This window comes from Pelmatolapia mariae, linkage group LG17 (genome assembly GCF_036321145.2).
Source record: "Pelmatolapia mariae isolate MD_Pm_ZW linkage group LG17, Pm_UMD_F_2, whole genome shotgun sequence".
Classification (NCBI taxonomy): Eukaryota; Metazoa; Chordata; class Actinopteri; order Cichliformes; family Cichlidae; genus Pelmatolapia; species Pelmatolapia mariae.
In genome coordinates this window covers 35,634,321-35,652,127 of record NC_086242.1, presented here as the reverse complement: position 1 = coordinate 35,652,127, position 17,807 = coordinate 35,634,321, and the positions used below count along the sequence as shown (strand labels likewise).

At 40.3% G+C, this 17,807-nt stretch overlaps 2 protein-coding genes across 2 annotated transcripts; one reads left to right on the top strand and one right to left on the bottom strand.

The window, feature by feature from the left end:
• Positions 1 to 3,321: 3,321 nt before the first annotated feature.
• Positions 3,322 to 10,287, top strand: ucmaa (upper zone of growth plate and cartilage matrix associated a). The gene is made up of 5 exons (XM_063460482.1): positions 3,322 to 3,556; positions 4,971 to 5,030; positions 5,123 to 5,215; positions 7,417 to 7,515; positions 10,075 to 10,287. Exons 1-5 carry the CDS (start codon positions 3,499 to 3,501, stop codon positions 10,161 to 10,163), a joined length of 399 nt encoding a protein of 132 aa, XP_063316552.1. The 5' UTR covers positions 3,322 to 3,498; the 3' UTR covers positions 10,164 to 10,287.
• An 847-nt stretch (positions 10,288 to 11,134) lies between these two features.
• mcm10 (minichromosome maintenance 10 replication initiation factor) lies at positions 11,135 to 17,716 on the bottom strand. The gene is made up of 17 exons (XM_063460174.1): positions 17,662 to 17,716; positions 17,306 to 17,578; positions 17,002 to 17,217; positions 16,684 to 16,824; positions 16,370 to 16,577; positions 16,093 to 16,258; positions 15,534 to 15,701; positions 14,832 to 14,948; positions 14,556 to 14,758; positions 14,109 to 14,203; positions 13,705 to 13,818; positions 13,092 to 13,562; positions 12,644 to 12,774; positions 11,805 to 11,918; positions 11,558 to 11,703; positions 11,408 to 11,450; positions 11,135 to 11,316 (listed from the first exon to the last, which is right to left on the bottom strand). Exons 1-17 carry the CDS (start codon positions 17,666 to 17,668, stop codon positions 11,233 to 11,235), a joined length of 2,697 nt encoding a protein of 898 aa, XP_063316244.1. The 5' UTR covers positions 17,669 to 17,716; the 3' UTR covers positions 11,135 to 11,232.
• Positions 17,717 to 17,807: the final 91 nt, after the last annotated feature.

The window sequence follows — 17,807 nt, the reverse complement described above, 5'->3', positions numbered from 1 at the left end:
GCTTTGAAGATCTAACCTGCAACATGAAGAGTTACGTATAGTCAAACAGGTCTGGTAAACAAGCTGCTCAAGAACCATGTTACTTTGTTGTTGAGTCCTATCTGTTGTGGAGTTAGGCAGCACACCACAAATGTGAGCATCAGCATTTGAACCTGATATAGTTAGATGAAAAGCAGTGCAAGATAATTAGTAACTGCTTGCCCTCCACTGGAAGAAAGAAAAAGGTTTTGTGAGGCCAGATCTGAAAGTTTTAACTTTTGTGAAAATGGGAGGAAACAGAGTTGTAAAACACTGATGAACTTCTCTGTTTAACATTGAATTAAAGTCAAAGTGGCTGGCACTTGATGATAGGGGCAGTCATATGACTGGAAAAATTAATTAGTTTTTTTTAAAAGCAGCACTGCTAAGAGTGAGTCGACGTGGTTACATTTCAACAAAGCCTTTGTTCAAAAGCATGAAAGTCGGTCACACGTAGGAGCTGAACTTTGAGACCGTCATGGTCACTAAAAGCAAGCCTAGAAAAATATATATGTTACATAAGTACATGTTGTCATGCGGAGGAAAATGCAAAAGAGGACACTTAAACCATACCAGCATAAGCACTTTGCAATCATTGCATCCGCTCTTACTCACAAAAAATGTGATATATGCATATGCATATATATAACCCATATTTACACATGCACACACATGCTGCATATGCATCTGTAACTATGTGTTTCTTGCAAACAGGTTCTGACTTCTGGCTCATTTTCTGTTTAATGTTTTCTGAGTAAGACTGCTGAGTTTCCTTCAGATGAAATTTCAGATCACAAACACTCCAAGGTAAAATCTGCAGAGACCAATTTAAATTGCAACTCAAAATTTAAAGAGGAACTATTATTCTCATTTCTAACTCCACATGTTCATTCTTTGACCCTGTTGCAGTACGCTCATGTGTTTCGCAGCCAGATTCATGTACCTGAGGCGAGCATATTAGAGATATTTGTTTTTGTTGACATCATACAGAGCCAATAAATAGGAAAAAAGAGCATTAAGCAGGGTGAACCCTGAGCTTTTGACTTTGGCCATGTTTTATATAACCATAATTCCAAAAAAGATGGGATGCGGTGTAAAAACAGAATGCAATGACTTGTGGATCTCATAAACCCATATTTTATTCACAGTAGTACACAAAAAACATATTAAATATTTAAAATGGGATAGTCATGATGGGTATAAAAGGAACATTTTATAGAGGCAGAGTTTCTGTTTCTGTTTATATAGCGCCAAATCACAACAACAGTCACTTCAATCAGCTTTATATTGTAACATAAAGGACCTACAATAATATAGAGAAAACCTTAGCAATCAGATAACCCCCTTGGTTATTACTTGGTGAGAGTGGGGAGGGAAACAGTGGATCATGGGAATCCCCCCATGCCTTTTGCAGCATAACTAAGAGGGGATTCAGGGTCACCTGATCCAGCTCTAACGATAAGTTTTTACCACAGTTTTAAGCCTAATTTTTAAAGTAAAGAGGCTGTCTGTCTCCTGAATCTAAACTAAGAGCTGGTTCCACAGAAGAGGGGACTGAAAGATTCTGCCTCCCATTCTATTTTTCAGTAGCTTCAGTAGCCTGGCTTACTACAAGTAAGCCAGCAGTATGAGAGCAAAGTGCTCTATTTGGGTGATACGGTACTATGACGTCTGTAAGATAAGATGGGGCATGATTATTTAAGACCTTCTGGTCAAAAACAACTCAAAGATTCCTCACAGTGTTACTAGAGAACCAAATTTTCCAGGTCTTTATGTCTTTAAGACATTCCTGCAGTTTAACTAATTGGTGTGTGTTATCTGGCTTCATGGAAAGATAAAGTTGGGTGTCATCTGCATAGCAGTGAACATGTATGCTATACCTTCTGATGATACTGTCTAAAAGAAGCATGTATAATGTAAACAGAATTGGTTCTAGCACTGAACCCTGTGGAACTCCATAATTAACCTTAGTGTGTAAAGAGGACTCTCCATTTACATGAACAAATTGGAGTCTATTAGATATATATGATTCAAACCACTGCAGCACATACCTACAGCATGCTCTAATCACTGTAATAAAATATTATGGTCAGCAGTATTGGCCCTAGCAGGACAAGCACAGAGATGACTCGACTATCAAAGGCTATAAGAAGATAATTTGTAACCTTCACTAAGGCTGTTTCTGTACTGTGATGCATTCTGAAACCTGAATGAAGCTCCTGAAATAAACCATTCCTCTGCAGTACATAGAACATGCATTACATAGAAAGAGAAAAATGCACAGTGGGTGGTTTGTTAAGGCAACAGTTATAAAAGTGCCATTTAAAAAAAGTCTATTATGCTTTATTTCATATGATTTATAGAAAATTTCAGTATTTACATTTTGCTACAAGCTCCTTAAACTACAAACACAGTTATCTGTAGAAAAGCAGAGGCTGTATGAACTCATCCACCTAGAGAAACAAAGGGCAACTGACTTGCAGGAAGAGTTTTGATTCCCACGTTCACGAATGTTAGGGCTCCAATTAATCTAAAATAAGGCCTTGATTGGGCTCAGTTGTGGCTCAAAGCATGAAGCTGTTTAAGGTAAAGGATATTCCTATGGAACAAAGCACAGTTTGTGTTTCTGGCTCCCAGTTTTATTATTTAACATCTTCCAGCAGTCACAAAAGCAGCAGTAGCTGGTTTTCTCTGGTTTTTCCTTGGGTTATGTTCCATCCCAACTCCCTCTTTGAAAACTGTGAAGTGATGAGGATTCCTTTCACACACTTTAATCAGTGGTATTAGATTTACACTGAGTCAGATGATTGTTTTTTTCCTAATGTGAAAGTAGTGGGCAAAACAGAAGTAGGTTTCATAATTTAATTCAGCGATAAAAAAGGATTTTACCCACAAAATGCAAGGACTGAATATGCATTATGTGCAGGGCAAAAAACTTTCAGGCACTTCAGAAACTTGCACTGTTGTCCATTGGGAAGGCTTGTGATTGGTTCCAGCAGGCTGACGTGTCTTAAATAACTGTCTTCAGTGAGGGGAAAGTTGCCTCCTGCAGCAGATCTGTACTTTAATGTGCAAAAATGACAACAACACTGCCTGCCAACTACGTTAAAAAACGTAAAAAAGTTTAGTTCAGCTTTAAATGCAAAGGATGGTCACATCAAAAAGGATTATGATTTTAATTTTGTATTAAAAGTAGTTTTTAATCTTGATTTCTATTTAGCTGTCCTCTTCTTTTTAGTTCATCTCTCCTCTTTCCCTCCTTGCTTTCTCCGCCATCTCCTCCCCTGGGGAACTGAAATTCCAGCATCTTCCCTCCCTCTGTAAAGCTTCACCTCCTCCTTTCTCCTCCCACTCTCTTCCTCCCTCCACACCTCTCTCTCATCTTCCACCATTCCCTGCTTCATCCTTCTATCCTCACTCACTTGAACTCTGTTAGGTGTGCTGTGAAGTCCAGTGGAGCTTCTGCCTTTTACCTTCAAGATGTCCTGGGCTCGAGTCTTTGTCCTGTCTGTTCTCACCACCCTCTTTGTCATTACCTGTGAGTACCTTGTCTTGGTAGGTGGGGAAAAGATTGGGGGGAGTGGAAGAGTAACTTTTGGATTCAACATCTTCAGGGTAGAAAAAACAAGAGTAGCTTTGAGGGTACAAAGCACTGATGCATTGTGTTGGGTTGACTGGGGAACAATTTCAAAATATTAAAAATATATATTTTTAATGTATTTTTATTTTTATTTATTTTTTATTTTTTAATATTTTCCCAGTTGGGACAGGCAAGTATGTATGGTTAAATGCTTAGGTTTGGCACCCAAGGTAAAAAAGAAAAAAAAAAAGTTTTCTTCCATTTGGCCCCTTTGTGATGGCTGAGGACACAGTGAGGCATGAGTTTTGTGAGACCAATCACTGAAAAATGTGGTGTGGCTTAGATGCTTATAATAAGAAACTGATCTAATCTGAAGCAAGCTACACTAAACTACAACACAGAGGAAGACATGACCAATTTGTGAAATGGGATTTTGATTCAAAATCTACATAGTTTGTTTTTTTACACTCAGTGCTGCACAAAACTGCCTCATGGAAACACTTATATTTTTTATATGTCAGGTCCTTCGTTAGTTTTGTGCCCCCAGCTATCCACCAGTAAGCTTTTGTTCAAGGAGTACTCACAGTGGAGGGGTTGTATTTGAAGCTGTATTTAAAGATTTGCAGTTAAAGACTTAGAGAATGAAAAGCTCTTCCACATGAAGTGAATATATATATGTATATATATATATATATATATATATATATATATATATATATAGATAGATAGATAGATAGATAGATAGATAGATAGATAGATAGATAGATAGATATTGTTATATTTAAATTTTGGCCCCTTTGTGGTTGATAAGGTGACAGTTGTGGTCCAAATAATCTTCCATATATTAATGAAGACTGAATTTCAAGTTTGTTTGACCTCATTTTAAAGACATGAAGCCTGAACTATAAGGAGAAGCTACATCCTTGACACTGAGATTAGAGTGTACAGCACAATATCCTGGTAATGATGTTAATATTATACACTTACACCTATTATGCACCTTTTTACTGGAATACAATGTGTGGAGAGAAGATGTAATAACTAACAAGCCAGTCATGCAAAATGAGGAGATAAGTGTTTTATACATTTTTGTACAACTATGGTTCAGACTCACTCTCTACTACACTTGTATTTTGGGTGCAATCTATTTGTGTGAAAAAGACAAAAGACACAAAAAACAGTTGTTAAGTCAGCATTTTCGCTAAAATTAGCCCTCCCCTACCCCCAGATTTTCTATATATATTATAATTATTATATTGTGAATTCCTTTAGCCATGTTGTATACATCTGATAGTGTAAAAACCTTAAATCAGATGGAAAGACTACAGTGCACAGTTTTAATGAGATAAAATATTTTTTCCCTCACCTTTAGTTTTCAGCCTGGTGGAAGGTGCAGCAGTACGGGATGACTCAAAAGCATCAGATGCTAAAGGTATGACTTTTTATCCTTCAAGCTACTTCCAGTAAATTGAATCTTTACATTTCTCCTCATGCAGCTGTGAACTTATGACCTCTGACCTTTAGGTGCTGCACAGCAGGTTTTTATGCCCGAGTCAGACGCCTCCAACTTTTTCAAACGCCGCAATCGGCGCTCAGTCCGATACTACGAGTTCCTAGGTATGCTGCACACCATATATTTTACACATCCACTTTAAAACAAAGGCTAGCCACCAAGAGGAAATTGTTTAGGGCTGTCTGCATGTTGTTTTGTAGTCATTTTGGAGGAAGAATGGCTATTTCTGAAAAGCTGAAGAATTGACTGTCTTTGCGCTGTTTGGCTGGTGTGGTCTGGGAGTGGGGAGTGTGTTGATTTATATTCAGTGCTACATGTGGTTTAGTTCTCCTCGGCCCTGCTTGAGTCGCTGATGTGGCCACACTCAATTATGGCGTGTTCGGCCTTCCATAGATATTCTTTGTGTGACTGTTGGCTTATTCGTTTGTGGTTGGGATCGGAGATGACACAGTTTGTTTTGGCTGCAAGCTGGGACACTTAAAGAGAGTTGTACAAACTCAGGCAGGTGTTCCATGCAGAAGCATCTTTCAAATCTGGGTCTCTCACAGACACACACACACACACACACACACACACAAACTAGAGGCTGCAGAAGGAGTCACAGGGTACTCTGGAGCAGGCTCATTCTCTAAGTTTCTTGGTACAGTAAGCCCATTCTTTCATTCTGAGAATTAGTACAATAAACATCATTCACACACCTTAAAACTAACTAAGCAGAAACACACACACACACACACACACACATTCACTTGCACAAAAGCTCTGAAACCATCAGTCCAACCCAGAAGTTTTTCTTTGTTGATTTATATGTTTTATACTGGAAAAAACTATCAGAGAGGTATGCATGTCCCTGGGCAGACCTCCAGAGACAGGCTGTTTTTCATGACACTTTTTCCCACCCATCGTAGCAGTAAGAGACAAACAACCTTTTCTTGGAAAAAAGGTTGATATTGTTACTTGCCAGGTTAGTCAATTTGAACCCTAGTCAGCTATGTGTGTGTGTGTAAAGGACTTTTCTTTGGAGAGAAAAGTAAAGGTGGATGCACAACAACCAATTACAGAGGAAAGATTTTATTGAAAGGAAGAAGTCTCTGTGCTCAAAATTACTTAAAAGGCAAAAATTTATTGTTTTATGTATAATATTTCCAACAGATGTTGGATGACTGCTTAACCTACTATGACCAGAGCAGCTGTCTGTAGCATTCTACTATTCTTTTCCCTTTCCCCATTTTTGTTTTTCCATTTTTAAACCTGTTAGAGAATACAAGAGGACATTAGACTTTGTTGTCTTAGCGGTATGTTTTTCATGCTGGAATACCCAGCCATGACCCATCTTCATTTTTCTGGCTGAGGGAAGAAGACTCTTATCCAAGATTTTACTGTACATGGCCCCATCCATTGGCACCTCAATGCAGTGTCATGTAGTCTTAGCAGAAAACCCCCAAAGCATAATAATCCACCTCCGTGCTTGACTTTAGGTCATACTCAGCATTTTCCCTCTCACAGATATGGCAGGTGGAGCTAATGCCAAAGAGCTCGATTTTGGTTTCATCTGACCACAGCACTTTTCCCAAAACTTTCTCTGAAAAATTTAGATGTTCACTGGCAAACTTAAGAAAGGCCTTTATCTGTACCTTCTTGAGCTGGGCGCACTGCAAGATTTCAGTCCATTATGGTGTAGTGTGTTACCAATGGTGTTTTTTGTCACCTTTTCATCAAGCTTTTTGCTGATGGTCTTGTAGCCCATTGCAGCCTTTTGCAGGTCCATGTCCCTTAACAGCTTTTTGATCTTGCACATGTTGGTGGAGAAGGAATTGATTCTGTGGACAGGTGTAATTGATTGACTGATTGTGGTCTATTTGGCAAATGGGCAAGCAGCAGCCAATCGGTGTCTCTCCATTAAAATGGAACTACTAAAAAATTTAGAGTCTCTTCATTTCTTCTTAAGTGAGAAAACTTCAAATACAAATTCAGCAAGGCATCAAATATTATTATTTCCCACACTGCAGGTACGATTGACCTACAGGCCCTATGTATGGATTAGAAGTCTTGTCTAATCCATAAAGAGCCTACCCTGTACCTGCACCTGGGATAATGTTCACACAATATTTTAAATGTTTATCCCAATTAGAAGTTAAATAATGGAATAAAAACGATTTATCAAAAATGGTTAAAAAAGAAAGGTTACAGTAGAATCAGACCATGGAAGTAAAAACTACTAAAACAGTTTTGAACATGTGAAGAAATACAACCTTCTATTTTGACTATTTTGTGAACAAATAACTTCTCTTCCCATCACCAACAGCTGAGCAGAGGGTGAAAATGGCAGCCGATGAGCGCAGGAGGGAGTACAATGAGGAACAAAGGAACGAATACGAGAACTATGTTGAGGAGGACAGAGACGGTAAGACCTGAATTCACCTGGTTTCTTTTAAGCAGGTTCCTGTGTTCTCCGATTTAACACCGTGAAACAAAAATTAAGTTACGGCATCTGGCGATTCTATGACTCCTACTATTAGATATGTTCCCTCAAGTCTACATTTTGCTGAGATTGCACAACAGCACATCAAATTAGGAAATACACAGCAGGGGAAAACATTTTCCTATTATCCTCTTTATAGCGCTAATGAAAACAGGAAAGGAATTTTCAATTAAATACCAAATGCTTACTTAAAGTCTTTGTTTCTGTGTGCTGAAGGTGAAAACATCAAAACACCTCAAGTAAAAAAAAAATGCAAGAACAAATAATCATGAATCATTGTCACTGATTTAACAGAAATAGTAAAGGAAACATCAATCTGCTTTGAGACCCCTAATGAAGCACTAGAACAGAAAAGTTAGGCGATATTGCAACAGCCAACTTGAGCTCACTCTTTACAGGAAACTGACAATTACTTGAATGTCAGTTACCATGAGAGGCCTCAGTTGAGACCACACTGAGGGACAAAGATTAAGTTTGGATCTTCTGGCACCCACGAGCCGTTGAACCACAGCACAGTGCCTGAGACTCCACACCAAATCAAAGTGTCTATTTGTGGTTGATCCCAAGCTGACAATCTTCCCTGTGGTCGTCTGTCACTTGTGATATAGCTGCAGTCACAGTTTCTAAACTAAGAACTGCTAACCATAAAGATGGGACTGGGTTTTATTTGTAAGAGACGGTGTTTGCATGGTTTGGGTCAACAAGTTCTAAAGATAAACAAGGTCTCAACCGAATGCCAACACAGAATTCGTATTTTCATGTCTCGGTCCATTTTTATCACTTTATGCTGCATTTAAAATCAAGTTGGTGAACCATAAAGAATGGAAGAAATATTGCGATACCAAACTTTGAATAATACCTGAATTACTCTGAAGTGAACACATACATTGCTTTGCTATGCGGCCAACAAATTTTCTATACTATGCAAAAGATAAGCTATAGTTAATTATATTATTATTATCAAGTTAGTGTGATTTACTTTTCGCAGCAAGGGTTTCATAAAATTTCACTTTTTGATATATTTATTGTTAGCGTCTAAAAGTAGTTGAGATTATAGTTAAGAAGAATCAATTGCCTAACTCAGGAATACAACTTAGAGGTAGCATAAATGTTTTTTACCCCTCACCCATATTAAGCTGATAGCGTATTGTTGTAGTCGTCGTGGGTGGGCGGAGTCCACTCCCAAATTTGTTAATGCAATAACTCGGAGCTTCAAATTGATACCATAGGTGCACCTAGCAAAAATCTCAGCTGAGTTTAAGAGGTCAGGTTTTCTGAAAATCTTGGGAATGTGGTAACTGGGAAACAAAGCAATGTAGGATTTTGAAAATTCATACCATACGCGCATCTACTAGGAGGCTAAGGCATAGCAGTCACCAGTATTTGTCCTCATTGTAAAAAGGGTCTGTAAAAACAAAGCTTTGCTAACACTAGCGTAGCTAGCTAAGACTTTAAGTCACTGCTAATAATGAAAAGCATTATACTTTAGAGTCACGTTTCAGGCTATGTATGGAATATTTCAGTTCTTTTTGTTTATGCTAATAGACAGTGGATAGATTGAAACAACCTCCTCTTTATATGACCCACTACAGTCACCTCCACCTGATAGCATCTACTGAGTGACTTCATCTGAGTTTTGTTTGATAAACTGCTTCCCGCCAGTACAAAAATAAAATGAGGTGTAAGAGTGAGGATTAAAGTACAGCATTAAAATTGTATGTTGGAAAAAGTTTATACAGTACTCTGATAAGCCTTGAGCCACCTCACAAAATAGGAAACAGGTGTAACAAATTATTGAAAGTGTAAAAGGAAATGCGCTTTATAGAAGGTAAAAACAGTTTGTCTAACAATTCTAACAGGCTTAAAAATCAATATTTAATGTGACCACCTTTATTCTTTAGTTTAGCCTGAACTCTCTTTGCCAGCTTTCCTGTAACGTCTTATAGTAGTCTTCGTAAATAGTTCTCCAGGCATCTTAAAAGATCTTCCAGAGCTCTGTGTTTTTTGGATGTTGGCTGCCTCTTGTTCCATTTGCTGTCAAGATTATCCCACACTGCTTCATTATTGTCAAGGTCTGAGCTCTGGGAAGGCCAGTTATGATTGATTGTGTTCCCCCATGTAAAATGCAGCCACAAACCATGACTCTGCCGCCATCGTCTTTTACAAATGACTGTTACATATCTCTCCTGACAACAATCCAATTTGGTTTCATTTATATAGCATTAATCACAGCAACAATCACCTCAAGGTGCTTTATATTATAAGCATTATTATAATGTTCCCTATTGTTTTATGGTGTCAATCGCTAGTTTCAAACTTAGCATCATTTTTGATTTTGTAAACTACAGTAGAGCAGGAATACAACGTGATTATGAATACTGTGCTGTCACAGTGGCTTTCAACATATTTTACATATAGTTTGTTATATGCTTGCTTAATGCATTGCCTTAATTATGATTTTCTTTCTTTTTCCATCTACAGAGGTCAATGAGAGGTCAAGAGAGACAAATGAGCAGTTCCGTGAGTTTCATTACGATGGTCTCTCTCCTCGCTACTACTGGTTCCACTAAGCATCCCCAATCACAGAGAGCTGGACAACAGCAGCTCTCACTGCCACAACCTTTACCCCGTACTGAAGGTGACAACCTGACTCTGTCTGAGCGCAAGTCGTTTCTGTATTTGTCCCACTTTAATCTACACCTTTTTCTCAGCCTTATTTCTGTATACAACTTAAAGAGTGCAATATATGTCTTCATTGTTAAACTGTAAAGATCAACTTTTGTATTGTTGGGCAGAAATTTTGCATGTTTTTTTTATATGTACATTGAAGCTATATAATGTCGTTTCAGCCTGACGTGCTGTATTAGCGGCAAGTAACCAACCTTTTATACACAAATGATTTTGCCAGATAAGAGTTGTAGCTTAATTTTTCCAACAAACTGTCCTTCATATCCAAGTCACAATGACAAATAAAGATGAATTTCCAATGATGTGCTTTGCCTCACACTTCCACTGTCTGGTATTTTGAGTTTTACTTAAAGGGAGGGAGGCAGTTTGGAATAAAAGATGAGGTGAGCTGCAGAAATCATCAGCCTGAAATGGATCCCACATTCCAGAGTGGAAATATTAGACACAAAGTGCTCAGTGAAGAGAAAGAAGGGGGGGGAAAAACAAGCAGCGACGGGATAGCGAGCAAAAATAAAAGCCTCACAATGATGTGGCATGGCACTCTGCACTTGCTAATCACACAGCTTCAACCCCAGAAAAGCTTATTTTATCTCTATACTGTGATTCCACCTCAGACCTTTAAAGCCATGTGGATTGGCTCAAAGAATTGAGTGAGTGCCACCTGGCTCCGCCTGGCACCAACATATGGAGTGTGTTAGAGGGTGTTTCTGTGCCAATATAGGAGAGCACATAAATCCCCCCAAAATTCTTCTCTTGTAGGGAAAAACAGTCTGTACATATAAAATCTTTAATCAGCTTTAATCAGCCAATTTGCAGCACATCTGGTATCACCACAGACACTCAAGAGCTACATAATGTCAAAATTTAAAAACAGAACTGATACTAATGAAAGCCTGGTAAAACCTTAAATTACAAACATAAAAGTCTATAGGTTGCTCCCTCAATAATAAATCACTTCATGCTGTTGAGGAATTTGGCATGCTCCTCTCCTCGAGGCAGGAGGAGCTCTCCGCCAAGCTTAGGGCCAGTTTTCTCCTGCAATGAAACATCAAGTGTGTGATCAGTCTACTTTGTTTCAATCAAATGTTGCTTTAAACTTTTAGATTGGTAATCTGTGACAGCTTACCTTCAACATCCCATCTCGTTCCCATTTAAACAGACCGCAGTTGCTGAAAAGGCAAAATGACTAATGAGTTGGCGAGTCCCACAGTCCCACTACAGTGAACACATCATTTCAGTGTTTCTGCCAGGCCTTGTCGGAAAGCCACAGTCTTACCTGCAGTGTTTGTGTGGCAGTCTGTCCAGAGCAATGGCTCTCTGTCCACAAGGACATTTAAAGAAGCGTTTCATTGCCTCGTGCCACCGCAGATCATGGTTCTCCTCTACACAACGATCCGCCGGCTTGAAGTAGGTGTAACTACACTGGAACCAGCAGAAGAGTAACAACTGTTTACTTCAGTGACTTCTGATAGACAACCACAGCACACCTGGGTCAGCGGTGAATTCAACTTCTGGCTCAGTACCTTTTTACAGGTGACAGCCCGACACTTCATCTCTCTGATGTTCCTCATCTTCTCCTCCATCTGCTCCTTCTTCACCAGAACATTGAAGTAGCGCTCTTGTAGCTGGTACTCCGCCTGAAAGAGAAAGAGAGAGCTATTCATTAAGAAATATACAGAGGGGCGAAAAAAGGTTATTGGATACCATGCTGAATTTGTAAGCTTGCTCATTTCCAAAGAAATTAACCTTCTAATTTTTAACTGGCCACACGCACATTGGGGGGGCGAGGGGGGGGGTGTCATATGATTGTTCGGTTTTTCTCTATATGTATTACTGTAGGGTCTACCTTACAATATAAAGTGTCTTGAGGCGATTGTTGCTGTATAAACAAAAGTGAATCGAATTATATTTGTTTAATTTTAATGAAGAGAGACACTATCAACCAACCATATCACATACATATTTATACCTTAGTCATTAAGAGAAATATGAATTTAATCCCCAAGCAAAACATGACTCTTACACCAGTAAGACATTTGTCGTACTTGGTCACCAGGTTTGCACACATCTCAGGAGGGATTTTAGCCCACTCCTCTTTACAGAAACTCTCAAAGCTTCAGCTCCCTCCACAGGTTTTCTACAGGACTGCAGTCTGGAGACTGGCTGAGGCCACTCCATGACCTTATAACTATAACTAACATGTTTTTTTTCTGGCATTTGGGTTCTGATTCTTCCCATTAAAATGAAACTACCATAAAAATTAGAGGCAGTTCAATTCTTTGTAAGTCAGCAAACTTATACATTTGCACTAAATTTGGTTTTTCATATGCATCTATGCATCATCAAATGTCACTGGTCATACCGCTTGAAGTATAATCCCGTGGCGAGATTTGGCTTTCAGGATCTTCTGAAACTCCTCTGACTGGACATAGTCGAGTTGTTCTCGCTTCTTTTTCTGCACTGGCTCCTCCTCCTCATTAGCTGAGGCTTCACCTGCAGACAAAGAAAAGAACCATAAAACAGGCAACGGTAAGTTTACTTCAGCATAAAAAGATGAAGATCTGTGTTCCCAAGAATCTGTGCCAGCACAACAAACAACAAAAACAACAAAAAGATAACATTATGCAGTCAAGGTACAGAGGCAACAATATCCTGCCATCCTGTGAGGTACTGTACTGCTAAAATAACAATTTATTGTTATCTTTAATTTAAAACTTTACAAGAAAGGAAAAAAAAAGAAAAAAAAGAAAAAAAAAAGAGGATAGCTATCTAGATGTATGAATTACATTGAAAAAAACTGAAATGTGTACCACTGGGTGAGGTGCGATTCCGCTCTACTCGGGCATTGATCTCGCTGCTGTCACACCTCTTCCTCTTCACAGCGTTGGGGTCTTCCTTCACCAGCCCCGTGTCTTTAGCCCTTAGCTTCTTCAGAGCAGCCAGCTTGGCAGCTGATAGCTTGAGGGTGGTGGGAGAAGGAGCTGGAGGGGGGCTGGTATCAAAGAAGAGGATATCATCTCCCTTGGAGAAGCCTCGGCCCAGGGTCGGAGTGTGGGGCACCGCCGGGCTTTGGGAGGCCGTGGGGACTTCAGAAGCAGCTTTTGGTGACATTAAACAATCTTGGCCTGTCGCACCGCCCGAATTCTGCAGTGACCTTTTCTGAACTTCTTCCACCCTCTTCCGCCGGCTCTCCAGGAGCTCCCGCTGCTTCCGTTTCTGCTGCTTCAGCAGGTCTGAGGCCGAGATGGACTGAAGAGGAGCTCCCGATGTTTCTTTGGAAACTGAGGATGCCAAATAAGATTTTTTTGTTGGTGTGTGTGTGTGTGTGAGAGACAGATGACTGAGTTCACAACACTGTAATCAAACGCGTCTTTAATATAACCTAGCTTGCCAAAAAGTGCAAAAGATTTGCAGGTTGTGTACCTGACTGGCTGCCCTGCGTGAGATGCTTCTTCAGCTGCAAAGCTCCAGGTGTTGGCACTGACATCAGGCTCTTAAATTCATCTGAGCAACCTGCAACTTCACCAGACTGCATGGCTACAAACACACACAAGCAAAAACAGTTGAAAATAGGGAACTCCCTTCTGCCTTTGTTCATCGATCTCTCCTAAAATTACCGACAGGATTGAAAGCTACATCAGTATTTTAATCAAAGGAGAAAACAATTTTTAGATCTGAAAGTCAGGGTAAGGAAAAAAGGGTTTGAAGCAAAAAATACTCCTATGCAATCCTATATATCTATCATCTACGACATCAGGCTTGTAAACATTAACTTCCACGAGGAATGATTCAAATCTGTGAGTGTGAGAGAATCTAGCAGTCCTTACCGAGCCTCTTGGCTTGACTGACGAGCTGAGCCGAGCCTCTCACAAACAGCTTGTCCAGAGTTTTCTGGGTGGGTTTGTTCGGTTTGGACGCGGTCCTGCAACACACAGGCTTGTTACTGAAAATGCAGCAGCTTGGATGCTTTCAGTCCCACACTGTGTTCCTGGTTTTGTAAGGGTGGCAGTTAACTTGCGCAAACTGACTTCAGCACACACTATTGATTTGAAAATCCAGTTAAAGCCAGAATCTGTGTTGGACAGGGTTATGACCACAGCCTGCATGACTAACTGCTCCAGAGGATACTAACAGAAACAGCTGAGTCAAGTTTTTATTGATTTTACTGCATTGTTCTTCATTTGATATATTGTAGATGTAAAGGGAAAGTAGAAAGAGTTTCCTCTTACAGTATGACTGACCTGAACTTTAGCATTAGGAAAAAACACACTCACAGTGAGGCGGCACAGGCAGCAGAGGACACGCCGCCGTAGTAGAAACCGTCCTGACAAATCCGCTCTCTCAGGCCGCCTGCCTTCCCCTTCCCCATGACTTTACTGGGCGCTCTTCCGGAAAACGACGACTGCAGCTCGGCCCTTTTTGAGCTCATCTTCTTATACTGGGCTTTGACATGATACTGGCAGTATGGGCACTCATACTGTGGAGGAGATGGAAGTTTAAGTCAACAGGATAATCATTTAGGTACAGAAAACACGATAGAACAGACTAACCATGTTAACTATCTGCGAGCATGGCTCTCCGTTCCTCTTCACACCCTTGCAGGTACCGTAGTCCTGAGCTTTACCCATCAGCAGCACCTTCTGTGGGTGATCCACCGTCAGGCTCACCTGCACACATTCAACACAAGGTTTTATATTCTGGGAAGGAAATCAGCTTACAGTACAAAAAACTACAGACGTACATGATGGGTGTTAGCTACTAGAGGTGGGACTCACCAGACAGCCCATGATACGATACCATCATTTCAATCACGATACTTTAATTATGCAGTGTGTAGACTATTGTGCATTATTGCCTTTTATCACCTTTTTTCAATTGCAAATTGTATCCTCAAAGTTAGACTTTGCCAGTATCTGTTTTATCCAATAAGATAAAGTTTAGACATATGAGTTACATTTTGCAGTAAAATGTAACATTGTCAAACCTTTATATCACAGTGCCATTAATAGACGGACTGAGGATCTGTTTATCATTAGGTGTAAATGTTAATTTAAAGGCATAAAGGCAAGAAAAAGGTTTGAGCCTCAGACCCTCAAGAAACATTTAAGTGGAGGCCTCAAGTGTGTCCAATATTCAACATATCAGACTGTCTTTGCTACTGGGAGCTGATTTTAAAGTACAAAATCACTGAGAATGAGAAAATAATTTTTCCTCAGACTCCACATTAGATTCATTTCAGACTTTCTGCTCACCCCGTCATATCCTTCTTTCTGCTTCATGGGGTTTGGGTTGAGGAGTCCGACTACTGTGCCCGTCTCAGTCTTCCAGTGCTCTTTGTGAACTTCACCAAACAGAAACAGAGACACAAACACTTCCAGGTTATGGAGGTCATTGAGTTTCCAGATGCTAAAGGTTTTGCCCTGCAGAGAAGAAAGTGCTCAGTCAGGAATATTACAGGATAAATGTATTTATCATCCGCATAGAAATATCTTCTTAGTGCTACCACGAAGGTTTCTGACTTCCTCAGGGAAAAATAAATAAATAAAACAAATCCTAGCATCATATGCAAGCAATACTGAAATAGTTTGGTTTAATTAACTCCAAATATATTAAACACCAAAAATTTTTTGCCTCCTGTATATGCAGAATAATCCTACTTCTGTTCAAAGTCATCCCTAAAGGCTGGATTAAAACCAGAAAAACTCATCCTTAACTACTCTTTTACAAAATTTTTTATTCATTTCTTTTGTATATTTTTCTATGAAACGGTCACTGATGCTGCACAAACAAAGTCCACAAGGTCTGACTTACACTGCTGTTGCTTTGAGGCGTGGCTTTATTGACCAGCACAGCAAACGTCACCCAGTCGCTGTCTTCCAGCTTCTCCCGAGCCATACGCTCCGGTAACTGTGACAGTCGAATCAGACGGCGGTCAGCCATCTTACGGTCCATCTCGCTAGAAGAAACACGTGGTTTTCTGAGGAGACAAACAGAACCGAGCCAAAGACTTAAAAACACAGGAATGGGAAAAAACAAAACAAGAAAACCTAATTCAACTGACAACTTGTCATCACTTCAGTGCTCTGACCTGAGCCGCAGTCCTGAATATTTCTCAAGAGCCAGGTCTTTGGGAAGAGATGGATAAGAAGGAACTTTAGGCTGCACTGCTGACGCAGCTACTGCAGGTCTGCTTTGGGATGCTGAAGGTGAGCGCAGAGCATCAGGAGCTGTGCTGGTGCTCTCTATGGGCTTGAAGGAGCTGCCGATCTTTATCTCTACCAGTGGTCCTCTGCTTTCTGAGAGGAGCACAGCCAAGAAAAACTCAGACACAGAACATACGTGCATCACTCTAACGTGTGTGGTGACACAATCACTTTGTTTAAGGAAAAACTGGAGTTTTACCCGGTGATGTGCTGGGTTTAGGTTGGTGAGCCACTCTCGGTTTGCTTTTAAATGAGTCAGCAAAGCTGAGCTGAGAAGAAAACTCAGAGGACTCCTGGAGCTTGAGGCTTCCTGCTCTCACTGGAGTGGATGAAGATGCTGCTGGAAGGATGGAAAAAAAAGAAGAAGAAAGCATTCATGAAACATGAGGTGGGTTAAAGCTATAACAAAACTATACACAAGACAAACTGCTTTACTACAGTCGCACAGAGAGAAGGTTAGATGCAGTACAATGTGCTTGAGCGGTACAGAGGGAGTTGGCATCACTGTTTTCTTTACCTGCTGGTGTCTTCTGTGTGTTAGTGGCTGGTCTGGCCTGGCTCAGTTTGGAGGTCGGTTGTCGGGTAGGTGCAGGTTTGGGTCTCACTGGTGTGACACTTGGTGAGTTTTTTCCTGAAGTCTTAGCTGAAGAGGCTGACGGGACTGAGACTTTCTGGCTGGCCTCCAGCTGCTGCTGCAACCTGTCCATCTGCTCCTTCATCCGCCTCAACTCCTCTGAAGAAGAAAAAATGCATAACAAAATTAAGCTGACAACACAGGCTCAGCATGTAGCTCCACTAAACTCCACTGTACATCAACAAACCTTGTAAATCCTCTTTCGACTTGTTCAGGTTCTCACGGTCACCCTCTGATTCTTTGTCCTTCTCCTCTTGTTTGATGTCATCCACATCTCCAAAGAGCTCCAACATCTCGTCCACATTGCGCTCTTCCTCCTCGATGCCCTCTTTGTACTCCTCGTCATTTTCCTCGTCAAACAGCCCATCCAGATCGTCCGCCTGCTCCTGGCTTTCTTGTTCTTCACCAATACCCTCGCTCTCAGCCAGCAACGCAGTCAGAATATCCAGATCATCCTCACCTGAGTGAAAAACACATGCACTCATTTGCGTCTTAACCCACTGATAAAGCAGTATTCTCATGAGCTTTAAATCAGACACTTACTCTCCATTTTAAAGAATTAAACTGTGTCGTTGATATCAGATCACCTGGTCACCTACAGAAAGGCAAATATGTGGAATTACTTTGGCAGAACCTCAAGAAAGAACCGATCTGGCAGAAAACAAAAACAAAAACAATAAAAACCCAGA